Consider the following 20803-nt stretch of genomic DNA (forward strand, 5'->3'; position numbering starts at 1 on the left):
CCTAATGTACCTAGTCTTTTTTTTATTTTTATGGAGTTCTGAGTTATTTATGTACTTACCACGAAATGCCAGGCAATTTGTAATTAGAACTTTAGCAGCACTCTTATAAACAAACACCAACCAGAAAAGGCCTGAACGTGGCGATTCCTACCATACTCACAGGCACTCTGTGAGCAGCAGGTGTTTGTGTAACAGTGTAAACAAATCTAGAATACCATTTTTGTAAGTAAAAATTTTAGTTTATTCTAACAAAAGCCTTGTCTGTAAAACTTCACATGTTGACTATTTTAACAACAGAGCTCCCTATTGAGTATTGTCACCCAGGAGTTATGTCAACACATCACTGCACCCCAGAAGAAAACCCTCTGCCCTAAGCCATTTCTCTCCATTCCCTTCCCATGAGCACCTCACAGGTACCATCTGCTTTTCACTCTAGGGATCTGCCTGTTTGTATAAATGCAGTCAAATCCTTGGTGTAGCCAGGTCAGCACACTGCTCCTTGTAATGGCCGTGGCAGCCTCAGAATGATGATGGACATCCACTCATCAGTTAGTGGTACATGGGCTGTTAGCACTTGAGGCTGGCACTGCTCCTGCTGTGGACACTGGAACACAGCTGTGGTTTTTTTGAACAAACCTTTTCCCTCTATTTGGGCAGGATTTTTTTGTCACTCACTGCTTTGCCTACCAAGGAGATGCCAGTCTTTTCCATAGCACACTTATTTTTTGTTTTACATTTTGTGATCTGCATTGCCCTAAAGGGTGTGTATGTGTGGGTGTGGGTATGGGTGTGTGTGTGTGTGTGTGTGTGTGTGTGTGTGTGTGTGTGTGTGTGTGTGTGGTCACTTTCGTTCCTTTTGAAGAAAGTGCTACTCAAATCCTTTGCATCCTAGATGGATTGGGCTTGTTATAGGTCTTTATATAGTCTAGATCTGAAGTCAGTCAGATCCATGATTTACAGATAATGGCTCCCACCCTCCTAACACTGTCTTATAGAGAAGCATTAACAATTAGTGAAGCACATCTCACTGCTTCTGTTCCTGGCCCTTTAGGCAAGGTTATGAATTATCCTTTGTACTTTTCTCCAGATGTCTTTGTGCTCTTCTATTTTGGCCTTTGGTTCATTTTTAATGTTTTTTGTAGAGGGTGTAAAGTGAGGACCCAGCTTTGTTGCAGTTGTCTCATGGATACTTTTTATTTAGGAATTGAATCTTGTCAAATTGTAAAATTATTGAGATGACCACATGGCTTTCCTGCGTTCACTCGCTGTGACATTAGCTTCCTAGGGCTATAGCAGAGTACCACAGAGGGCTAGAAAGAACAAAAGTGTATTCTCTCCCAATGCATCACACCAGAAGGCCAAGGATAAGGTGTCAGTAGAGTTCGTTCTTTCGGTCCTGTCTCTTAGCTTTTGGTGATTGATCACCAGCAGTCTTTCCTTGTAGACACATTACTCCATTACCTGACTGCATGTGGCACTCCTCTCTGAATGCCTGCACACCTCCATATGTGAGGCTCCATGTTACCTGCCTTAGATGGGGGCCTTCTAACCTAATACGACTTCATCTTAGCCTGTTGTGTCTGTAAAGTCCATGCTTCCGTAGAAAATGACACCCTTGGGTGCCCAGGGTTAGGATGTAAGTACATCTCTGTGGAGAAAACAGTACAGCTGGCATTTTGCTGATTTTCTTATGTGGAATTAAGTCCCAGCTGGTCATTGTATATAACCCTGTTATTATGTAGTGAGGCTTACTTTGCTAATGTTTTCTTAAGGAGTTGGCCTTTCATTCATAAGGGATAGCACGCTTTGAGAGCGCTCTCATTGTTTAATCTGGCTTTGGTGTCAAGGTATTGCTGGCCTCGGAATGGGCTAGGAACAATTCTTCTTTGAAGAAATTGAAAAACACTAGTGTTCATTTTTCTTTAACCTTAGGTAAAAATTTACCAGCAAAAGTCACCTGGCCTGGGCTTCTCTTTATTGTGGGTTTTGTTTACTGATTTGAGGAATTTGACCATTTTTCTTAGTTGTATGTGGTGGTTAATATTGACTGTCTGCTTGACAAGACCTAAATAATTGAAGAGACAAGGTTTTGACATGTCAGTGAGGGACTGCCTGGATTAGGTTATAGCTGAGGTGGGAAGGCCCATCCTGAATATAAGCAAGTGTCTTTCCATGGGCTGGAGTCAGAGCCCCGTGAAAAGGAGACAGAGCTGAGAGCCAGCCTTGCTTCCCCTCACTGCTATGGGTGCAGCTGCCTCTGCAGCGTGGAGATGGAGAACTAGTACCTTGTTGGATCGCAGCCCTACTCAGCTGTTAGCAGCGCTCCACTTTAAGGTTAGCTTTTCATAATCCAAATCTGATAGTCTAGCCAGAGCTCATCAAGGTACTTCCTCTCAGGAGCTAGTTTCTGGCTGTAGTTATTCTCCATGGAAACTCCTCTGTCTCTGCTCCTTCTGCTCATTGTGTTGACTTGCTGCTGTCCCTAGTTCCTTAATGTGTGAGGTTAGCTTCTGATTGGAGCTCTTTTCTCTGAATGTGAGTTACAGCCTCAGTTTGTCGCCTGAGTGCTGTTTCTTGTATTTCCTTTGTACTCCTCTAAGGCTCTTTACTAATCACCCTGTGCTTTCCTTGTTCCAGTGACTGTGAAGGAGTCTGTGACTTGAGGTACAGTGTAGCTGGGAGGCCAAGACTCATCACCTTACGATTATAGGCCTGCTGGGTGGGAGTCTAGGGACCCTCTTTCTGGCCTATGTGGGCCCCTGGCCTTCTGAGGTGGAGTTACTGTGGGTAGCAGTGCTAAAGACTGTTCCTCTGTGGCCTTCTCAGGGGAGGCTGTGCTGATTAGGCCCTGCTGAGGGATCAGACTCCCCAAGGAAGACTGGCTATGGAGAAAACAGACACAGCAAGGATTAGCATATCATATCCCTGTCATTTGTTTGTGAATCATTCAGAAATGCATGGCTCAGACGTTCACCTCTGTTCCAGGTGTTTGTGGCCAGCCCCCATAAAACGCAGCCTATTGTGGAGATCCTGTTAAAGAATCAGCCCAAACTCATTGAGTTTCTGAGCAGCTTCCAGAAAGAAAGGACAGATGATGAGCAGTTCGCTGATGAGAAGAACTACCTGATTAAACAGATTCGAGACTTGAAGAAAGCGGCCCCATGAAGACGGTCCTGCCCTGACAGCCATTTGTCTCCCTGGCCCTTGTGTACAGTGTTGTTTCAAAGTCTCTGTTCTTGGGAAGGCTTTGAAAACCCTGACCTTCTCAACTGATTGTTCAAGGTCGATGAAATACAAACATTTGAGTGGAAAAAATCAATCTAGAATAATACATTCATTTTAATCAAGTCTGTGATTGCTTATGGAATCAACCATTATATTAAATATTGATAAAGACAGTGTAAGTTCAGAACTGGACCTTAGGTCACCCAGGACATCAAATCAAGGAACACATGTGTTTCTTGAAACAGACAATGGGGAGGGGACCCATCTGGTTTTTCACACACTGAAGAGCTGGGAGACAGGGCAGCATTGTCTGCTCTGTGTGCACTTTCCTTCCCTGCCTGCTGCCTGCTAGGTAGGAAGTGGCTTCTGACTCATGTAAGGGGGACAGGTGTCATCTCCCAGCTCAATTCCTCCCCACTGTACCCCATGTCTGACATGTGGCCCACGCCCATTCCCACTTTTGAGGGCGAATCTGGGAGCAGCTGAGGGCCAAGTGAGATCAGTAGAGGTTGCAGGGACCAAGAACACCTGTGGACTGTGACGCTCAGAGGAGAGTTGCAGACAGGAGGCCATAATCACTGTTCTGTCAGCACCTCTGAGGGTCAGGGAGTGTGAGGCTCTTTCACTAGTCGCTGTCATGGAAAGAACACTTCCTGGTGACTGTTTTGAGAGGTGGAATCACAGGAGATACAAACCATGGCTATAGAGGATCATAAGAGACTTATATCAGCAAAGTCGTGCATAAAGAATGCCTCAACCAACCAAAGAAAGGTTCTCTTGTCCAGTTTGTTCTGTAATAACTGTCATTCTGTAACCGTCTATCAGTGTCTTCAGTGAGAAGCTTAAAAGTCTAAATGAACTCTCTTTCATACTAGAATAATTACGGTGTTCATTTGTGTCCCCTTAACAGGGACAGAGAGGAAAGTTATTTTTTTAAAGATCACGGTTTGTTTTCAGACCTAAGACCTCTAAAGTGGATTTTAAAGATAATTCCGCAGGCACTGAAGCAACCATTGCCTGGCGGCAGCTCTTCATGCCTGGATCCCTAGGGCACCTGACTGCTGTCTTCCTTGACTTTGGGCACTCATGTCTCCACCCAGAGACAGGGAGAGAAGTGTGTTCTCAGGTATAAATGCCTTTCGTGGGCTTCTCACCAGAGAATTGCCTGGCAGGGCACCTTGCTTCTTGGCTGGTTCAAGTGTTTTGCTTCCATGCACCCCCTGGTGTCCTGCATTCTTCAGTCATAGAAGTCAGATTATTTTTATTTTTCCTGATAGCATAGAACCCCCTAGAATTTGACCTTTCTTGATTTGCTTATTTGATTAAAAGAGATGAAAAAAACTTTAAATGTGTTTCCATAGCATCACGGAACACAGGCAAGGCCATGTTTTAATTTTGTTTCAGTTCTTTCCCAGCCTCTCTTTACCCTGGCTGTGGACCTGCTGGACAGAAAGCTATAGGATCTGAGGTGCAGCACATGAGGTGGCTGGGTGTTGACATGAGTTTATAAGTTACTCACTTAGAGGGGACACTGAAGCTCGCCGTCACAGTGTGTTTACACAGAAATAACTAGAAATACTGTGAGACTTGGGAAAGGTCATATTTAATACGAAGCACAGTTTAAAGACCAAATAAAAAGTACCACATACTCTTGGTCTCATTCCTCTTCCTTTACTTGTGCAGTTGAGTTCTTGTCCTGAAACAGGAAAGGAGGCCCCCAAGGCCACAGTGAGACTCCGATGCCACCATCCTGGGCACTGCAGTAGGAGGCCTGTCTGCATCCCAGGACCAAGCACCAGCCAGCAGTCACTATGTCAGTTAGGAGCCATTCTCATTAACATAGACATGGAGGTTGTAAGAAGAATGTCCCAGATCTAGGGCGGGACACACCAGATTGACACCCAGAGTGACCTAAGGCCCAGTCTGTCTTTCGTTCTATGCATCGTCAGGGCTGTGACCTGAGAAAGGCCATGGTGTTGGGAGTTATGTGGTGTTCTACTGAGACCTGGGAGGCTCCCAGTGGCAGGGTCCTGGAATGTGGCCAGTGGGGAGATCACTGAGATCACAATGTTCTTGGATGAGGACAAGGCTCTTGGCTAGAGCCAGGCATCTGCCCAGAGTTAGGGCTGTTCTTAGAGAAAGGCTGGGAGGCAGCATACACCCCTTGTAAATGTTTTTGACTCCCTGCCTCAGACATTTCTCATCCTGTAGTGCCTCTGGGGAAAGAGACGTGAGCATCTCCAAGTCTCCATCACTAGCTGTGCTGCTGGCTGCCGTGACCCTTTCACATCAGATACAACCGCCAAGTCCACAGCAGCACCTGCAAAGCACACGAGACCCAGAACCGTTAGAGCATGGAGGGAACAGGCATCACACCCACCACAGCTGTTTCCTTTAGTTTATAGTCCCCATGCCCAAGAACGGGTTTCCTTGTGACGTCCTCATGCATGTGTTGTCACACACTGATTGTATTCATGACCCTCACCTTCCACCCCCACTCCACCCTGTTGTGGGTCTCCTTCCTTCTCCCTAATGCTCTCCACCCTGAACTGTTTCAGTGTGAAGGATGCTTCACTTACAGAATACATTAGTTTATATAGTATTAGAGGCAGTTAGCATTTTATGTTTCATTTCTGGTGTGGTCATCTTCTCACTGACATTCCTTCAGGAAGATTTTGGATATTGAAATGAGAGTTTTCACCACTGGACAAAGGTCTGAAGCATTCGAGACCTTGGAAGTCTAGATTTGGTCTGACTGAGTCTACTGAAGATGAATACGAACAGGAGTGTTTTGAAGTATAGAGAATGTGTTGTAGCTGGCACAAATAAAGCGTAGCAGAGTTATGCCTGCCTATGCTGGGCCATGCAGACACAGCCTCACCTCCCATGGCAGGGAGCAACATTTAGCCTCAGAAAGGGGCCTGCTCCTGATCAAGCAACTGGCAGTAAAGCAGGAATGCCAAAGTCAGAATCTTGGAAGACAGGCTGTCCCCGAAAGGCCATGCTCCAACCTACCTTCCAGGCAGGCCCTTTATCCCTACATGGCCCAAGAAAAGAGACGAACCCAGACTGGATGGACTGAGACAGCACTCAGCTGCTCACAGCCATGCATCTGGGCCTCTCAGACCAGCACACATGCAACACTGTCATGCTAGTCGGGTCAGTCACAGCTCATCATGGGTTTGGTAACCCCATCACTGCACAAAATGGGCTAACGTTTTGAGAAGTGGCATCCGCAGGCCATGAGAAGTGGCATCCGCAGGCCATGGCTGCACCTACAGCTTTGACTAACCAGAGGCTGAAAGGCAAGAAGGTCACTGGAGCTCACGAATTCCAGGGCAGCCTCGGCAGCATTTTCAGACTGATCTCGGGACAGGTAGTAGTACAGTCACCTAACGAGCATGAACCCGTGGGTTCAACCACTACATAAACTAGGCATTGTGGCTCATGCCTGCAGCTTTGGCACTCAGAAGGTGGAGGCAAACAGATCAAAAAGCCATTCTCAACTACACAGCAAGCTCACGACCAGTCAAACAAAACCAGCAAAAAAAAAAAAAAAAAAAAAAAGTATCGCGCCAGGGTAGCTGAGCACAGACCAGGGTCTCACTGTGTCCCTGGCTTGCCCTCTTGACCCAGGACTCGGAGGAAGGGCAAAGACCTAACTGCAGACTGTTGCCTCTGTGAGGAAAGAAAGCCTCTGCCCTTTGTCCAGGCACAGTGTGACATTCACATGGCCGTGCCCTGCCCTGCCTGGATGAATGAGACTCTGTATTGCCTGGGATGTGGGAGGAAAGGAAAGGGCACACCCACAGCTGGCTGGCCTGCCTCGAGCTGCTTCAGCTGTGACCTTCACCTTGACTGGAGCACAGAAACTTTACTCAGCCGTCAGGTGGTTGAGCACATCTGAATCCAGGTGGAACTGCGGCCAGCAGCCAGGCAGTGTACACTGTGAGAGAGCCAGGGCAAGGAAAGTGGATGGCACCCCTGAAATCTCCATATGGGAAAGGCTCCAACTCTGGCCAGATGTCCCTTTTCTAGCAAGGCCCTGAGAAAGGGTCTCCTGTCTGGGGGCCTACCAACCTCAGAAGGAAAGTCGGCCAGTTTGCCATAAAATGAGATATCCTTGGGGTCCAGCTTGGAGAGATGCTGGGTAGTGATGCTTCATCTGCCGTCTAGACAGTGGGGGATGTGGGAACAAAGGCAGAGAACTACAACTCAGAGAAACCTGAGTCCAGCTGGAGTGTCTCCACTTGTCCCTTCCCAGGTGGCTCAACAACCTAGGCATGCTCCTGGGTCAGGCCGTTTTCATCTCTGTAGAGTTAGGAGACTGTAGAGAGGGGAAGGGACACCCTTGTCACCCAAGCACATTTGCTTCTCTGTCCTGAATTGGGTGGGTAAGTGACTTAGGCTTAGTTGGTGCCACTCCTAGCGGAGCACAAAGAGAGGCCAGTCACCTTTTGTCCTGAGGGGGTCTGTTTAGCTCTGGGGTCCTGTCCACACCACTGTGCTCAAAAGGTAGCCTTAACCTGAAGGGTTACTTCAGGCTAGTGCTGGACACCTCCCTCCTGCTCAGGTTGCTTAGAAGAAACTGCCCACATAGAAGAAGGAAGGTCTGCCTTGGAAGAAACAGAAAAGGATGGACGAGTTCATGAGACAGTTGGCGCCACCGCTGCCTCCCCACGTGTTTTGCATGTTTTCCGTGGCCTTGCTCCCCTGAGTCTTCAAGTCCAATTCTTTAGCTGGTAACTGGATCTGTCCTTGCAGAAACTGAATCTGCAGGCAACCACTTTCATCTGCCCTCTCATGACCTCTGCTTATCCGGGCTGGGAGAGACATCACCCACAATCCACCCACCTGCCTGGACTGCAGGCTCTGCCTTCAGCCTCTCCCTGCTTGTTACTGAGTTTAGCATCGGGAACATCTGCTCTGCTAGCCTGCTGTCTCGCCCCCTAAAAGCTCAGCGTTTCCCTGTTTGCCTTTGCCAGGTTCTCTGCCCGCTCCTAAGTCTTCTGCAACCTATGAAGGATTACACTCTGACTCACCTTAAAGCAATGTGTTCATTCAGCTCAGGAGCACCAAATCATAGTGATAAAGGGGACCTGAACAGAACAGGACCTTTTCAAGTTGCAGGGGTTGAAAACACTTGAAGACAATTTATAAATACACATCACATGCGTGCATACATACATGTACAGATGCACACATACATAGAGACACACCTGGGAACTCTGTGGATCCAGTTTCCCACTCTGGCCAACTCCAGAGACTCAAGCCCCATCATGAGGGCCTTTTCCACAGCCCAAATACATGGTTGCACTCCTAGGTAAGATGTATCATATGGTGAGAAGTATGTTGTTAACCTCCCATAACCATTACACAGTGGCACATGATTGAAAGGAAGTAGACAGAACTCCCAGTGTTGGTTTAGTTCCTCTCCTGCTGAAGCTCTGACAGCCTTGCCTACAATCACACTTACCCCTGTCACATACAGAAAGAATGTTGGGGCAAGGAGCACGGGGTAGTGGAGTTGAGGCAAGCTGGCTCCTTGTCTTTTCCAATTGCTGGGATGTAATGGTCCCAGCAACTTAAGGAGAAAGGGTATGTTGTTGTTATGGGGGAGGGGGTTGTTTTGAGTCTGACAGTAAAGGGAAAAGTCACGGTTAAAGGGTGTAGTTGGTCATAGTGGGGAAGAGACATGGTATCCAGAGGCGGGAAGCCTAGAGATAGGCCAGCTGCCACTCAACTCATTTCCTCCAGGAGCCACAGCCCAGGGAGCTGAATGCAAATCAAAACCATCAAAGGGCAATTGATTGACCAATAGGCAAATCAGGGAATTAAATGTATGAGTTGTGTTTTGAGGCCAGCTTTGACTACACAGTGAGTTCCAAGGTAACATCAAACACCCCACACACACACACACACACACACAGAGTCACATATAAACACACACAGTCACATACAAACACACTCACTAAACACAGGACGATGCTGGAGAAACTTCATACTAACTGGAATGGCTAGAATCAAATGGTTAGGTAACAAGCATTAGTGAAGATGCAGAGAAGTTGAAAGTCACGCTTTGAGTGAGGATGTGAAATCATGGTAACCAGCCTAGCGGTTCCCCATATGGTGAAGCACAACACTGGTCATATAGCCTGGCAATTTCTCTCCAGAGGTACACTCGAGAGAAATGAAGACATGCCCACACAGGAACTCACATGAGGAAATGTTTACAGAGGCATCCTGATGAGAGGCTGAAGTCTCCACAGAGGGCAGTGTATTGGTAAGTAGACAAAATCTGCTGTAGCCATAGAAACTCTCTAGCCACTGAAGTAAATAATGCACTGACCCGTTCCACACCATGTGAGTCTGTGCTAAGTGAAAGAAGCCAGACACAAAAGATCACCATTCACCCATCTGCTGCTGCTGAAACAGAATTTATGAGCTCCAGTCATGCAAGAGGAGCAGAAGTGCATCAGCTTGTGCGTCTAGAGGCTGGCATGTCCATCGCTGAGCCACCAGCATCTGGTAGGGACCCTCACTGCATCAACACAGGGTAACAGAGGCCAAACAACAGCATCATGGCCATGCATGAAGCAGAGCCCGTGACCTAAGCTTTACGCCTTTTTATTGGAAATAGATTTGTATTATACATTATGATTATGATTTCCTCTCCCAGCTCCTCCCTACCTTCCCATCCTCCAAAATCTACATCCTTTCCTCCCTACCTCTCTCCCTCCCTCTTTCCTTCCCTCCCTCCCTCTCTCCCTCTCTCTCATTAGAAAATAAACAGGCAGCTAAGAAAAAAAGAAAAGAAAAGGAAAGAAAAGAAAGAAAGAGAAAGAAAGAAAGAAAGAAAGAAAGAAAGAAAGAAAGAAAGAAAGAAGAAAAACAAGCCCTACTAGGACAAACAAATGATGTGCTCCTAGGGTTGAATTTCAACACACCTTTTGAAGAACCATTCAAGTCACAGCTACACACTAAATGACACTGTGCACATAGAAAGTCCAACACAGAGACGTCTAGACAGAAAGATTTGAGGGTGGAGTGTGAGATGGACATGTGGGGAGACAGCTAAAGGTGGGGCTTTCTCATTGAGGTGACGGAAATTTTTGAACTAATTATGGAGGTGCTTGCACATACCTGCAAACTAACACACTAGAATCATTGAAGTATCGGTTAAAATGGGCAAACCACCTAGTGTGCGAAGTAGTAATAAAACTGTTCAAAATGTGACCATAGACTCACTGTGCTTTGTCTGCAGAACAGGGGACTGGCACCTGGGCTAGCACAGGCTAGACAAGCTCTACCAAAGAGCTGCGTCCACAGCCTTGTGACCTGTGTTATCTCTTGGGTGCTTTCTGTGTTATTTAATGCTATTCATCATGAATCTTCATGCTACATATTATTCCATGCACTGTGCCAGACAACCCCAGCCAAGTACGGTGTACCTCTGGATCAACTGAGCATGTGAAAGTGTTGGTGCCCACCCATGATCCTCTCCTGTGAGCAAGCCCAGAATGGGAACGGTTGCTCATCTTTCTGAGTTTGCTATTCTCCCATAGCAGTCCAGCAGCACTAGGGAAAGTACTTTGTTCCTACGTTGTTTTCTTGCTTCACCCTCGAGGTGAGTCTGCTTCTCTTCTTGGCTCCTCTTTAGAAAGTCTTCTTGTGTGAGACATAGTCTAGACACATCTACGCCTTGTTTTAGAGCTCTCTCCTGACTGACTCTTGGGCTGCACACTTTAATGCTTGGCCATAATCCCAAACCCATGCCTCCAGGTGACTGTGTCAGTCAACTTTCCCTTGCTGTCACAAAATGCCTGAGGAAAACAACAGAAAGGAGAAAAAGGTTATTGTCTGGCCCCATGCGTCTAGGTGTGTGGTGATGATTGAAAGGAAACAGTTTCCCTCACGGTAACCATGAAGTAGAGAGAGATTGTGTGTGGTAAAGACAATAAGTCTTTACCAGGCAGACTTCAGTGACCTTCTTCCTTCAACAGGCACCTTCTCCTACAGCTTCCACCAGCCTCTGTTATGACCCCATCCATGATGGACCATTGATGAGATCAGCACCCCACGATCTAGTCACTTTCCAGAAGTCCCACCTAACACTGCTGGCCTGCGACCAGAGCTTTTGAGAGACATTTCCTGTCCAAACCTCAAAACCTCCCAACTTCTGATACCTACATTGCCACTCTGTCCCCAGGACACACAGCCCTGTTTCAAAACCCCGTTTGCCTTGGTTGCACTGGGCATTAGTGTCTCATCAGCATTTAGCTCAATGCAACCCACATTAAAACCCTTCCTTTCTGCAATTGCCCTGCTTCTGTCCCACAACAACTGTTAAGTGCGTACGTACGTGGGCTGTTATCCCTTCCCAGCTGGAGGAGCCACTCAGTCCACCCTTGCGCCCTCCTACCTCCTCAGACCCTCTTTCCAGGCCTTCAGGTCTTTGATGTTACCAGAAGCAGCAAGTCAGTCACACTCTGCAGTGGTTCAGGCCCTATGTACATCATACACACACACACACACACACACACACACACAGCTACAGCCTTTCTTTTCTGACAGTCTTATGTATCCCAAGCTGGCCTCAGATGCTCAGGACAACCATAAACTTCCGACCCTCCCTTCTGGCCACCTACTGAGAAGGCAATGCTGATGATTGAACCTGAGGCCTCATGGGTACTCTACTAACTGAGCCACATCCACCTCAGAGGCAGCCTCCTGTCACAGCTGTCTTCTCTAGCCTCCCACAGGCCTCACCCTCCATCTCAGAAACAGCACACCTCAAGTTCTGCCCTCACTAGTCTTCCTCTGTTGACCTTAGAATGGGTACGTCCCATAAAGTCATCCCCAGGTTCCCAAGGACTCGAGGCCTCCGAGCTCATGATGCACCGGCCTGTGGAAGGGTGGCAGGCTCTCATGGGTCTGGGGTTTGGGCAGAACTGTGCCTTGTCTTTCTTCTCCTCAATTCAGAATCCTGGTGTAACCATGCACAAATCAGTTTTTCTTCCAAAAAGCCTCTCCTTCAATTTCTGGAACATGCTGCCCCCTGCTGGCTGAAGTAAACAATGTTCTTTATTGGAGTCCTGCAGGACTCTTGGTTAACAGGATCTATGGCTAGGCTGAAACTAACTCACTGATCAAATGAATGCCTGTCGGGAGTCGCCGGGCCTACTCAGTAGTAGCAAAATTGACAAGGAGCTTATCAAGCTGCAAGATTAAGTTAAATGTAACCATGGGCCAAAACATAGTCACATCCTTAAGACAAAATTCCTAAGCAGGGGATGTAGCTTAGTACTTGCTGGCATGCGGGAGGCCCCGAGTTCCTCCACAGCACTATAAAAGCTAAAGAAAGAAGTAGGGTTGAAAATGCTAAGCTCGCAAGTTTCTACTTCTTCTGGATTACTCTAACAAGGGCTCCCGGTGTGGCCTGATGCTTTCCAGGCTATGTCACCGTACACCTGGGCTCTTGCAGTATCTCTGTCTAGACCCGGTCACTCCTGTACACGGTATCTTTCTAGTCAGTGGCCAGATCCTTCTGAAGGAACTACAAAGAAACAAGAATTTGAGTAGGGGTGAGAGGGAGCAGGAAAGTAGGGGTAGGGTAGAGTCAGGCTGGACCATGGCTGGAACAAGAACTTGGTGGCAGCGGTCTCCAGAGGCGAGTAAGAGGATTAGGTGTCCAGCGGTAAAGGCTGTGGGGACCCAGGAGGGCTTGGCCATTAGGAGTGGGAAACATTTCCCAAACTATTGATTCGTGAGTGAAGTTGCGGATGCTGAGGACGCCAGCTGTGTTTCCAGTAAGGAAGGGGTAGGAATACGGCGGGCTTTGCTTGTTGGACATTGAGGAAGTGTCACAAAACAAGTTCCCCAAAGCACAACAACTTCAACCCAGGACAACTTTCTAGTCCAGTACCCAAAATGCATATATTTGAATGCTTAGCCATCGGGGAGTGACCCTATTTGAGAAAGACTAAGTGTGGCCTTGTCGGAGAAACTGGAGGTTGGCTTTGAGGTTTCAAAACTCCGTGCTAGGTCCTGCCACTGTCTCTGGCTGGCTGTCTCTGTCTCTGTCTTTGTCTCTCTGTCTTTCTGTCTTGGTCTCCGTCTGTCTGACTCTTTGTCTCTCTGTCTCTCTCCTCTCCCCTGTGGATCAGGATGTGGCTCTCAGCTACTTCGCCAGCACCATACCTGCCTGCTGCCAGGCTCCCTGCCATGATGATAATGGACTAAGCCTCTGAAACTGTGAGGCAGCCCCAAAGAAGTGTCTTCTTTATGACTCGCCCTTGCTATGGTGTCTCTTCACAGTAGTGGGACAATGTAAGGCAAGTGTAAAAACAGGAAAGGTGAAACTTGGGACCATCGATGTTTCTCATGTAGGAAACCTAAGAAGAAAGGTGATATCAGAGGGAGGCTGGACAAAAATCATAACTTCCGGGAAGATTGGGAATTTGGGGCAGTAGGTTCATTGTCCTGTCAATGGTTACCAAACAGGGATTAAGGCAGTTATCCCAAGATTCCATCTCCTTGTCTAAGTTGGAACTTACCCTGACTTTGCCTGGTGTCCTTTACAGTCATTGTAGACCTCTGCATACTGACACAGCGAGCCTTCAGAACGAGAGGGAGGCTGTCATGGGCTGCTGGCACACAACGGCTAGCTTCAAATACTGATGGGAAATCATGTGGTAGAGAATGAGACAAAGAGATCTGTGTCCCTGCTGAAAGGCCAATGAACAGGGGAGGGAACAACTGGGGTGAGGCTATTCCACAAAGGTAAGTTTGGTATAGACATCCGTCCCAATGTCGTTTTAAAAGAGGTGTGAGTTCTTCCTCAGCAGGGCCTCGGAGCCCAGCCTGAGTGACTGGCCACACCTACAGAAGACCCCAAAAGGTGGCTGAACAGATGGGTTGGGTGGATCTGTTGAGGTTTGGTCTGTTGCTGTGTATTGTAATGCTAAATTCTGTATCCCGAAGTCTACTTACCCCAAGACCGTGAATTCTCACATATGCAGCTTTTGTTGTAAATACTTTGCCCCTTGATTTAAAACTATTGGTCAACTAAAGATGCCACCAGCCTATACCTGGGCAGAGGAAAGGTAGGCAGGATTTCAGTTCCTGAGCTCTGGGTCTGAGGAGAGACCACAAAGAGAGAGAGGGAGGAAGAGGTGCCATGAGACTGTGAGCACACGGCCTTAAGGGTCAGCCCATTGGAGAAGGAGCAGCCCGAGAAGAACACGGCAAGTGATATCTCAGGGTTATTGACAGGGAAGTAGACACAATAGCATAGAGGGTTGATATCTGCCCAGCTCTAATGCTTTAAGGCTTATTATATAAATATCAAGGTTTTACATATTTATTTGGTAACTAAATGATCTAAGGTGGGGTAGAAACCCCCAAATAATATTTACCAGTACAGGGTTCCACTTTCTGCTTTTTGAACAAGGGTCATCTGCCAAGTGCATCACTCAGGATAAGGGTCCTGCTGTTCTTGAAGTTTCCGATTAATGCTAGGGCATCCGGGTGGGCGTGGCTGCACTCCAGCAATGCCCCAATAGTGGAAATGATTACACCCAAAACACATCTAGTCCCTTGCAGATAACGTACAGCTAGCTGATGTCAGCGGGCCACATGAATGCATGTGGCAGTGCCATCAAAACTTGACTCTGCTAACTAAAAAGGCGTCTGACTTAGAAAACCCTTGGATCTGACTCAACAGGCAGCTGCAGAAGCAATCAATCAATGAGCAACTCTCCAAGCAAGGAGATTGTGTCCAGTTAGACAAAAGGCACATACATACATACATACATACATACATACATACATACATACATACATAATTACACTGGGGTACACAAATGCATTGTCTCAGCACGTATGGACCGAGATAGCAACCCTGCATGGAGGCACCACATGAGCTGTGGAGGGTAAAGTGGGCGGTGCTTGTTTGCGAAGTCCCAGGATACACCGCTAGGACTTCAGAGTGAAACCAAACTATGGCCACCACAATGAATGGTGCACATTTACTGATTTGCTGTTTTGCTTGCTACAGGGAGCCTTGAGAGGCTCTTTAGAGAACAGTCAGGCGGGTCGATAGATGCCTGCCAGCTTTTCTAATTCTAGCCAATCCCCAGGGAGCAGAGGCAGGAGCTGGGGTTTACCTGTCACTTTGGCAGCAACTTTAGTCAAGAAAGATTAGATGTCCCCCTGGCTTGTGTTCATCTGAAATGTGGCTTTCTGCCTGTCAGTGATGGTGGAGTCTTGCTAGCTGGCTAACATGAGGCTCCTCTGAGCCTCACACACACACACACACACACACACACACACACACACACTTGCCATTTGTCCCGGATTTCTGAGATTAATCAGGTAAGACTGCAGCTGTGGACCTGTCAGCTGTACCTTCCTATAATCCACCAGGCTGCATGCAGTGTGAGGGTCGGACACTGTCATGAGAGGGGGGAGCTTGGTGACATCCAGTCACTATGCATCCTTTCTCAGCAGCCCTCTGAAAGATGGCTTCACTGAACTAGGGTGGAGATAGGGAATGGCTCAGTTGGTAAAGATCCCTGGAACCTACGTACAGATGCAGGGCATAATGGTGCACACCAGAATCCCAGCACTGGTGTGGCAGACACACAAGGATCCCAAAGCTAGCAGCCTCGCCTAATCTGTGAGCTTCGGCCGATTAGAGATCCTGTCTCAAGGGAGGTTGCTGTGAGACACTGTTCCTAGGGAGACGTGCATAGCATTTCCTCGCTCTGGGACCGACAACCAAGTACAGATACCGCCGGCTTGGCGAACAAATGAACTTACAGGGGTTGCTTACAGGAATATGGGGGAAGCATTGCTTAGAGGAGCAGAAGTGACTCAAAGACATAAACATTGCCCACCAATGCCCACTCCAGCATGGGTGATAGCTAATGAAAACTGGAAGCTGGGACCACACTGCACCACTTCAGGGAGCTCAACAGGGTGGAGCTTGTAGGTAGCTCAGAGCGTCTAAGTCTCCTCCAAGCATCTGGAGCAGTCTATACCTCTCTGGGCAGCTCTGCTGATCTCTGCTTCTTTCAATTGTTTTTGCCTCCACACCAAACCTGATTCACACACACACACACACACACACACACACACACACACACACACCCTACACTCAACATCATATGATGGAAATCATTATCCTCAAATGTTAAGAAATTATAGAAAAACTCTAGAACCATGGTCACAGCATGAGATAATCTTTGGATCTAACTTTCTTTTTTGAGTCAAATACTTAGTTTTTATGCCAGTGGCTTTCAAAGTCATCTCTGAAAGCAGTAAGTCAGATATAATTAAGATTCCACATGGTAACAGGTGCTGATCTTCACAGTAAGAACTTGCATTTGCCATGCCCTGGGATGGGCGTGGGAGGATGGGGGTGCGGGAGGATGGGGGTGTAGGAGGATGGGGGTGCGGGAGGATGGGGGTGTAGGAGGATGGGGGTGCGGGAGGATGCTCGGTCCCACAGTTCAGCCCCAGAGCTTCAGCCAGTCCCCAGGTCACAGCCTTGAATGCCAGTAGTGCCCAGCACTAAAATACTATGGTCCAGGTTGGTTTTCTTATGTTATAAAAACAAAGGAAAGTCAGCACTGTGGCTGGAGGACACCAGCAAAGGGTTTAATTCAGAGGGCAGTCTGCATGACAGAGCTCTGCCTAGACGTGTTGGAGAGAAGGCAACCTCCTTGGAAAATAAAGATGGCTTCCAGTCTAGTGTGCAATAAGCAAACCGCACTTTCCCAACTCCCATGTTGTTAATCAAGAGTTCTGGTTTTCTCTTAAAAAAAAAATCAAGTCAATTATACTTCATTACTTATCAAGCTGAGTACCCACCATGGGGGCTTGGCACTTGGGGGCTTGAATTTCAGTCAATAAGTCATGAGGCCTGTAGCTGGGGCCAGATAGAGTTCCAGGGGTGAAGGGACAGAAGAGAGCCACCACGCCGTGTCCTTTACGGTCCTCCTGACTCAAGAGAGGACTTGTCCAATGCCAGCTTGAACAGTGGCCAAGTGCTGGGCCACAGAGAAGCCAGAAAAGTGCAAAACCTTCCACCTCCCCTGTGACCGGCCCTGAGCCATCCACACCCCAGGTTAGAGCAAGGGCATTATCCTTTCCTCTTGTATGACAATTAGTTCAATTCAGTGCATGTGGCAGCTATTGCGAGTACCAATAATCTCTTGATAAAGTCCCCGCGTGTGTGTGTGTGTGTGTGTGTGTGTGTGTGTGTGTGTGTGTGTTGGTCGGTCTGTCTGTCCATCCGTCCTTCCATCTGGTGGGTTCTGGGGACTGAGCTCAGGTTGTCAGGCTTGATGGCATATGCCTTTAGCCACTCACCTCCAGTACCAGGGCTCCGAAAAGCCAGCGTTCCATGGAACATGCCCCAAGTGTGTCAAAAACAAGCTGCCGTGGTTGATCCTAAGGTAGAACCAACCACTCATGCACAAAGAAGAAACCTTATGAGTGAATAACATATTTTCAAACTTGGTAAATTGAGGAAGAAAACCACAGAAAAGCCACAGTCAAAAAAATCAAAGTTCTGGTAGTAATCCCATATAACACAGACGTCGTGCCTACTTGGCTGATGAACGTGGGGGCCCCGGCAGCTGCTGTGCTTGCTCCTGCCGGTCTTTTAAAATGGTCCTCATCTTGGGAAGCAGCGAAGACACTGGGTTTTGTTTGGCACACACGGATCTCTCCAGGGACAGAAGGCAGCCTCTGGCCTGGGACTTTGCAGATTGAATCAACACTCGGCTTCTGTAAACCCAGATGGGCTCTGGGCACAGCTCTGCAGTCCCTCCAGTGCGTGTTCCGTCCCCATCCACAGAGAGGCCATTATTTTCTCTCAGCTCCTCCCATCCCCCAATTTGGCCCCGTAAGCCCTGAGCTCTGCTTTGGGACACAGCTCAGCACCTCCAAGTCTACAAGGGTCTCCTCCCACACCCCCAACCCTGATGTTCGTTGCCTTCTGCCACCTCTGTTCCTGCAGCTTTAGCCACAATCTGGGCTCTTGGCCTTAAGGGTCACCAGCATCCTCCGGGGCACCCTTAACAACCTGGCTTGCTGGCCCTGGGTTCTGGGATGGACTCTAAGAATGTAAGTCTCTAAATAAGTGTGGGAAGATGCTGCTGCTGGCCAAGGACAACATGCCAATCATTTTCTGCATCACCGACATCATGCTAGATCTCCTACCTGACTGTGCACAGCTTGAGATTAGGGAGCTGTGCTTGCATACTCTATACCTGAGGTCCAGACGGTCTAGCAGTCACTCGATGAATTTAAAAAGAATGATCGAGGGGTCTGCAGTTCAGCACTAAGAACACTTGTTGCTCCTACAGAGGACTGGGGTTGGGTTGGTCGCCAGAAGCCATGTGGTGGTGCACAACTGTTCACAACACTAAGTGTGAGGTATCCAATGCTCTCTCCTGAACCCCTAGCACATGCATACATACATGCAGGAAAAACATCTATATACACAAAAATTTTTTTAAAGAATAACTTGATTATCTGTGCTATGTTATGCACCATTTTAGACATCAGAATCAGACCGTTAAATTAATTTTTAGGTTAAATAACTTTTTAAAAAGATTTTGGAAAATTTTGTTTTTGCTTTTACAACAAATACATGGGCCTTTCAAGAGCTAATGATGGCTCAATCTGCCTACTATGGTATTGATTTTGTCGGGCAGACAGTTTTTCCTTGGAGAGGGTTCATTGCTCCACCCAGAAGAATGATCTTGGCCTTGGCCTTTCTAGATCAGTGACCACTGTCAAAAACTTCTGTATTCAAACTTGTCCCCACAAATTTATGGTTGCATTGAATATCAAATACTAAAACAGCCAATTGTTTTTTTTTCCTACCTAAGGTGTCTAAGAAATTTTGAGCTCTGTCATATTTGACACAGTCCTTCTATCGAAGAACTGAGCTGGATTTTCCACCCTGAGCCACTTAGTATGCCTGTGCTTCAGGCCAATGATTAACATATCAGCATGGCACCCAATAAACCCTGGAACTGACTGTTTCATCCACATCAGGTATTCAGGTCCTTGTTAATAACTGAAATACTGCACTGCCAGTGTCGGTGTGGTGTGGTACGAGGATTCACACAAAATGATAAAGGCAGTTGTGCAATCGTTTGTTGGCCAGCAGGTGGAGGGCTTTATCTGCCGGCACCATCACACCTGGGAATGTCAATCAATAACTCTTGGGTGGACATTTAAACCTTTGAGTCCGAATGCTTTTTCCCAATAAGAGGCCCATGGATCCAGTTGGCAAAGAGCCAAATGTTTTTGTGTGTAAAATTTGGACATTTTGATTATGAAAAAAAAAAACCCTTCTTTTACCTTTGAATCAGCAGCCACATTGCCAAGAGTACCCACAATGAGATTTCCTCGTTTGAATTATATTGATTCCCCTGGATTGTTGGCCAGGGGGCCTGTCACAGAATTTCTGAATTAGAAGTTTGTCTTGTTTATCAAATTCAGAATGAAGGTGGTGCCTTTAAAAAAAAAAAACAGTCTCTGGCATTTGGTGCCTTTTTATTTTTTCTTCTTTTTGGAAAATCATTTTCTTAAAAAAAATATAATAAAACAAAACCACAGCAAAGGTAAACAAGGCAAACCAACAGGAGAAGAGCCCCAAGAGAAGGCACAAGAATCAGAGACCCACTCTTCTATTCACACTCAGGATGTGTCTATTTAAAGACTGAGAGACCCACTCTTCTATTCATACTCAGGATATGTCTATTTAAAGACTGAGTATTTCTGAGATTTACAAACGTTCTTAAAAGGCCTTCTCTTCAAAGTCTTCAAAATCAAAGCCATGAGACACTGTCACGGTACACGGATGGGAGGGAAGGAGGTGGGTAAACAGATGAATTCTAATACTCAAATGGCTCTTCCCCATTCACACATGATCAAAGTTGGTAGGCAGTGTGCAGGAGTATGTGTGCATGCACACATGGACAAACTTGAGCTGTTGTTCCTCAGGTGCTAGCCACCTGATTTTCTGAGACAGGTGAGACTGTTTCAGAACTCACCAAGTGGCCAGGCTGGGGATCGAGCAAACCTAAGAGAATCACCTACCTCTCCAGTGCTAAGAGTTCAAGTGTGCATCACCAGGCCTCGCTTTTTTGTTTTTAAATTGGTTTCTGTGAGGATTGAACTAGGGTACTCTTGCTTGAAAAGCACGCACTTTACTGCCTGACCTAACCTCCCAGGATCAAACCGTCATCAAATTTGAGGCTTGCCTTTAGTGACATCAAACAGCAGAACTGCCTCAGAATCGCATTCTCTTCCTGTGGCTACCCAAACCAGTGGCATAACTGCACCATGGTCCAACAGGCTACTGTGAATGTAGGCAGCAGAGATATTAGGAGGCTCAGCATGGCAGACTCTGAACCCAGCACTCGAGACTGAGTAAGGCAGGACAGTCACCCATGAGCTTGAGACCAGACTGGACTATATGGTGACTTCTGAAGTGAGACTGGGCTACAGAGCAAGACCCTACAACAACAACAACAACAACAACAACAACACA

The 20803-nt window shown here is 47.2% G+C and overlaps 1 protein-coding gene and 1 long non-coding RNA gene across 9 annotated transcripts in view; one reads left to right on the forward strand and one right to left on the reverse strand.

Annotated features, from left to right (window-relative positions):
• The window catches only part of Cab39l (calcium binding protein 39-like), a 103716-nt gene extending 98843 nt beyond the window's left edge, over positions 1-4873 (forward strand). For 7 of the 8 annotated variants that reach the window (XM_087585260.1, XM_087585259.1, XM_087585258.1 and 4 more), the window contains one exon: positions 2986-4873. In XM_087585260.1, the coding sequence (XP_087441386.1) occupies positions 2986-3165 (180 nt within the window). In that variant the 3' untranslated portion in view covers positions 3166-4873. 8 annotated transcript variants of the gene reach the window in all.
• Positions 4874-12705: 7832 nt separating this feature from the next.
• LOC148000978 (uncharacterized) lies at positions 12706-13890 on the reverse strand. The gene is made up of 3 exons (XR_015638817.1): positions 13782-13890; positions 13426-13619; positions 12706-12781 (listed from the first exon to the last, which is right to left on the reverse strand). It is a non-coding gene; the product is annotated as an uncharacterized LOC148000978 (long non-coding RNA).
• Between the last annotated feature and the right edge of the window lie 6913 nt (positions 13891-20803).

Source organism: Rattus norvegicus, chromosome 15 (assembly GCF_021556685.1).
Source record: "Rattus norvegicus strain SHRSP/BbbUtx chromosome 15, alternate assembly SHRSP_T2T, whole genome shotgun sequence".
Classification (NCBI taxonomy): domain Eukaryota; kingdom Metazoa; phylum Chordata; class Mammalia; order Rodentia; family Muridae; genus Rattus; species Rattus norvegicus.